A 6,000-nucleotide genomic window follows, 5' to 3' on the forward strand; every position below is an offset into this window, starting at 1 on the left:
TTTTTAAGTGTTTTTTGGCCGCCATTGCAAACTCCATCAAAGAAATATCATCTAAAAGATTAAGCCACTAAAATGACACAGTTCGTTCTGTGACGTCACAGTCTACCGCTGGTTTGGCGAACACATATGTTTTAGTTTAAAAATAGGTATAAAAAAAAACAATGTTTGCATACTCGACTTGTGGCAAATTTTAACGAGCCTAATATGAGCGAACAAAAGATTTTTCATTCTAAATAATTTAGGAAAACCCAGAAACATCAAAATATGCAAAATACGGAATGGAAAATTGGCACTAACCGGTAGTCCAAAAGTTCTTTTACGGCCAACAGTTGAGTAAATATTAAATGGCTCTATTGAAGGCTACGTTATTATGACAGCTGCAGAAATTTGAAATTTCGCAAGTGAGCTGGCTATATAAAGAACAGGTCAACTTGCAGCTAATCATACTTGGTCATCCACTAAGCGGGAATATGAGGGCTTTAACGTTACTTCTGAGTTGTGTTATCCTGGCTGTTTGTCTGGTGCATCAGGCAGGAGGCGCCAGCACGGCAGTATCTACGACGACAACGACAACAACAACAACAACCACGGAATCCTCCTCCGACACCACAACCACTACTGAATCATCTAGCGACACCACCAGCACCACTTCAAGCTCCAGCTCCAGCTCTAGCTCCAGCTCTTCTAGCTCCTCTTCCGCAGCACTTAAACGGTTGAGAAGGAGGCTGAAGCGTCTCAGACGTTTGGAACGTCTGAGGGCCGCCAGAGAGAAGAGGAGAATCCGCAGGCTTTTGGCTGCCGAAAGGAGAAGGCTTGCTAGGAGATCAACTGGTACCAGGAGAGAAGGTACTACCAGGAGAAGGATTGTGTTGTGAACTTAAAGATATCGAACTTTTGAATATGAACCAATAAACATTAAGTGCAGCAATAATTTGTCAGTTTTTAATAGTGTGCTACTGAGAGGAATAACTATTAGTTATTAACTAATAACTTGGCAGTTATTTACAAAATAATTTTGTGTACAAACAAGATAAAACAGTTTTCTGGCGCAGGGGTGTAATGCCTTTGGTATATTCCTATAGCAATGATATCTTTTGGTATATTTCAATGTATTTTGGCATATTATGTTGATACTATATATATGTCTATTTTTGGTGTATTATTTTACAACACGCGCATCAAAAATATACCAAAAATATACAGAAAGAATTGTTTGGTATATTGATTGAAAAATATACCATATTCTAAATTTACATTTTAATGTAAGTGTGTTATCAATATACCAAATATTATATTTGGTATATTTTTCGTATATTTATGGTATCTCTCTTGATACTATATCTTGATACTATATATATATGCTGTATTAGATATATTTATTTTTGGTATATTATTTTGTAACACACGCATCAAAAATATACCAAAAATATACTGAACGAATTGTTTGGTATATTGATTGAAAAATATACCATATTCTAAATTTACATGTTAATGTAAATGTGATATCAATATACCAAATATTATATTTTATTTGGTATATTTTTCGTATATTTATGGTATCTCTCAATCGTGCACTCTAGACTGTTGCTTTCTAACTCAACTTGCTTTTCTAAAAGAATTTGCGGAGAGGTCTTGTCAATATGTCAAACAAATTTTATAAAATATATATAACATATAATAATATATAGCCAGCTTGTCTCACAGTTTCTAGTTTTTTGTGTTATGTCATTGTAAAATTTTTAAAATTTATACCACATGCCAAAAATAACTTCATTTTAAATGACGAAGTTCATTACGTCAGAAGACTATCCAGAACACGTACGTCATTGTTTTATTGACGTTCAAAGTCTTGATTACTTCAGTACTTTGTGCCTGTGTATGTTTAGTATATTTCAAAACAAATGGTTCTATTTTTAGCCCAATTGCACATAAAATGTTGTTTGTGAAAATATCAGCTTTTAGTATTTTTTGCGATGCGCATTATTTGAAAGTTCTTTGACGTCCAACAGTTGAGTAAATATTGAAGGGCATTCACTCGACCTCGAAAGTTGCTTGAACTATGTAAAGCGAAGAATATTTTACCACTACAATTATTTTATATATGTTTGTTAATTGTATATTATTGTAACAGCTGCAGAAATTTTGATTTTTCGCTAGCTACTCGTATATAAAGATGAGGTTCAATTTCAGCAAATCACATCTGGTCATCGATTCAGCTTGAGTATGAGAGTCCCAACGATAATTCTGGGCTGCGTTATCCTGGCAGTTTGTGTAGTACGCTAGCAGCAACTGCCAAGCGTAAAGCTGCTGCCAAGAAAAAGGCCGCCAGGAGAAGGGCAGCCAGGAGAAGAGCAAATGCTTCCAGCAGATCAGGTGCTTCCAGGCGATCGTCTTCTTCTACGAGATCAGGTGCAAGCAGGAGAAGGAATCGCAGAGGTTAACTAAAATGAGTTCATTCTTAGCTAACATTTGAACCAATGAAAATTAATTGCCTTTTCAAATTCTCTAATTTTTTTATCTGAAATCAGCTTCATCGTTACAATCTACTCTCCCAATACAAAATTATATTTGACTTAACAATAAACCATAAAGTACAAAATATACCATAGTGTACAAAATATACCATAGAGTACAAAATATACCAAGGTGTTTAATTTATATAAAATTGGGCATCAGTAACTTTTTATGCGATCGTAAGCAAACTTTTGTGTATCATAAAAAACAGTTGTCTTTATAGGGAGTTTTGTGTTTCATCTTTAAAGTTACACTTTTCATTCGTTTTTTGATTTGCTGCGACAGTAGGAACACATTTAAAACTATCTACTTACTTTGATTAAGCGCATGATCCGACACATATGGTTTCGTTTAATTGACGTTCAAAGTCGTGATTACGTCTGCGAAATATAATGAGACAAAGACTTTTCATGTTAGCAAATTTTGAAAAGTTTTGCCTTGTTGTCAATCACATTATAATATTTTATAACTAGGCCTATTATATAATCATATAATTGTTACATTGAATATATTATTTTGACAGCTGCAGAAACTTTAAATTAAGATATGATATATTGCTGCCTATATAATGAATAGGTTCAAATGCAGAAAATCACATCTGGTCATCGATTCAGCTTGAGTATGAGAGTCCTAACGATAATTTTGAGCTGTGTTATCCTGGCCAGTTGTCTGGTTAAACATGCCGATGGTACCTCTACGACATCAACCACAACTACAACAACGACTGAAGACACAACTTCCACAACCACGGACTCATCAGATACCACCAGCACTACTTCCAGCTCTGAAGCAGATCTGGCCCGGCTGAAAATAAAGCTAGCTCGACTGAAGCGATTGGCGCGTCTGAGGGCAGCTAGAAGGAAAAGAATTGCTTCCAAGCGTAAGGCTGCTGCCAAGAAAAGGGCAGCCAGGAGAGAAGCTGCTTCCACGAGATCAAATACTTCCAGCAAATCAAGTACTTGGAGGAGATCATCAGCTTCCCGGAGATCGTCTGCTTCTACGAGATCGAGTGCAACCAGAAGAATGAATCGCAGAGGTTAAACGGAATTCTCTCATAAATACCACATGATCCAAAGAACATTAAATACATTTTCAATTTGCCTAATTTTACTACCTGAAAGCACCACTAATAATAATAAATAAAATATACCCACTAATGGGGAAATATATAGAAATTATTTATGGTTTAACAATATACCACTGCATGGAAAATATACCAAATAATGTATAAACTATATAATACAAATTATTTCTAAGCAGCAGTCGAGTGTGATCGACTGTTAAATACCCGCTACTCATTTTGAATCAAAGCAACTTAGCGCTGTATTAATTTTAAAATGTACCATATATGAATTTAAAATATACCAAATTTATATACCACAAAAATCTTAAAATATATTAACGGCTATTTTAAGTATATTGTTACAGTACTGCAATATTACATTGAGAGCAAAATATACCAGATTGTCAGCCAAAGCAACTAAGACCCGTAGGAAGTAATAACTCTAAGAACTCCTATAATTTTAATCTGATCGCAATCAAATTTTCAGGAATCATAAAGACTATAGTTAATACTGTATGTACCAAAAAAAAAGCTTCAAAATTACGTTTATTATTCGATTTTTATCGATTTTGCAAAAATATTATAGCAATGACTGCCTCCTTCTTCCTGCTGTCACAAAGTTTTAAAACCATTTTACTATATGAGTAGCTGGTATAATTATTTTTGTGTACGATAAAAATAAATTTCTCACAAATTAAACAGAATGGAGTTTTTTTTTGTTCTGTTATGCCCTCTAAATTTGTTAGAAATTTAACCTGACATTTTACCTACTTTTATAATATGACTGAGCAGACACATCTGGTTTCGTTTAATTCACGTTCAAAGTCGTGATTGTGTCTGCGAAATATAAAGAGAAACAAAGGCTTTTCATGCTATCTAATTTTAAAAAAAACTTAGCCTTGTTGTCAGTCACATTTTGCAATGAAAGTTGAGTAAAAATAGCAGCTCCTTGTTTCCTTTTTGTGTTGTGCATTGTCCCAAAGTTCTTTCACGGTCAGCAGTTGAGTAAATATTAAAACGTTTCATTGAAGGGCATTCGCTCACACTCGAGTAACGTTGTTTTAGTGTGACGCATGATCTTGTATCTAAATTTAGCTGTTAGCTAGCTATCTATAAAAAGAACAGCTCAAATTTCAGCTAATCACACTTGGATATCAACTCAACTTGAACATGAGAATCCTAACGATAATTGTGGGCTGTGTTATCCTGGCCAGTTGCTTGGATAATGTCTCTTCGACGTCATCATCAGTATCAACGACGACAACGTCATCGACGACGACAACTACTGAATCTAGCACTTCCACTTCCACAGAATCGTCTGCAGATTCAGATTCAGAATCATCAACCAGCTCCTCCACCAGCACCACAACCACAACCGCCTCCAGTTCTAGCTCCAGCTCCAGCTCAAGCGCTTTGGCTGCTGCTGTGGCAAAGTTGAAGAGCAGGCTTGCTAACCTGAAGAAACTGCAACGTCTTAGGGCAGCCAGAAGGAAGAGGATAGCTGCCAAGAAAAGGGCTGCTGCCAGGAGAAGAGCTGCAGCCAACAGGAGGAGATCGGGTTAAAGTAATAGAAGAAGTTCCAGGAATCGTAGAGGTTAACTAAAGTATGTTTTCAATTGTGAAAAGAGTGAATATTATGATGTAGCTAAAAGCCAAAAAAAGTGTAAGATAAAATTATACAAATAAAAATAAAAAGTGAAATGGAAATTCTTGAAGAGGTGTGTGCAACTAAATCAGGGACAAGCTTAAGCTTTATATTTTAATTGATTGGTATTTGGAATTTGTACACTTATAGTATATTTAAAGGCATTGTACAAATGGTCCAAAGGTGAATATCCTATGAACAAATGATTCGAAGGTGGAAAGGTTATAATTGGAATAAAAAAATCATATTTAAAGGCAGTTAAGCAATGAAGGTAAAATTCTAGACGTATAATTGGAATTAAAAAATCATATTTAAGGACAGTGAAAAAAGCGCCGAAGATGAAAATCGTAAACTTTTATTTGGAATTCAAAAATCATATAAAAAGGCAATGAACAAATGGTCCAAAAGTGGAAATCCTAGTCTTTTAATTGAAAATCATATTAGAGGACACTGAGGAAAAGCGCCGAGAGTTCGTAGCTGTGGGGAAATAACAATTCTCACAACATCGAGGAAGAGGCCGACTTGAATTGGGCATCTTTGTAAGGGCTTAGTATCAATGGTTAGAGAGGAGTCAAAAGTTAAAGCAAAGATAAAGACAACAAGCGGCATAAAGTAAAACATGAGTAAAAGTAACTGATGCACAAGCGGGTTAATGTTTTAGGGTTAGAGGTTTAAGGGTTAGGGATTCAGGACTCAGGACTCAGGATTCGGGATGCAAGTTTAGGGATTCAAGCTGAGCTGCGGGCGCTGTAAATTTTTATTTCAAATCACGTTGAGT

General features: G+C 35.3%; 2 protein-coding genes across 2 annotated transcripts; both read left to right on the forward strand.

Moving 5' to 3' along the window:
• Positions 1-470: 470 nt before the first annotated feature.
• Positions 471-875, forward strand: LOC127565953 (protein new-glue 3-like). The gene has a single exon (XM_052006926.1). The coding sequence runs from the start codon at positions 471-473 to the stop codon at positions 873-875; it is 405 nt and encodes a 134-aa protein (XP_051862886.1).
• A 2,260-nt stretch (positions 876-3,135) lies between these two features.
• LOC127565954 (uncharacterized) lies at positions 3,136-5,140 on the forward strand. Its single transcript, XM_052006927.1, has 2 exons — positions 3,136-3,394; positions 4,890-5,140. The coding sequence occupies exons 1-2, from the start codon at positions 3,136-3,138 to the stop codon at positions 5,138-5,140; spliced, it is 510 nt and encodes a 169-aa protein (XP_051862887.1).
• The last annotated feature ends 860 nt before the right edge of the window (positions 5,141-6,000 follow it).

Source organism: Drosophila albomicans, chromosome 2R (assembly GCF_009650485.2).
Source record: "Drosophila albomicans strain 15112-1751.03 chromosome 2R, ASM965048v2, whole genome shotgun sequence".
NCBI classification, from domain to species: domain Eukaryota; kingdom Metazoa; phylum Arthropoda; class Insecta; order Diptera; family Drosophilidae; genus Drosophila; species Drosophila albomicans.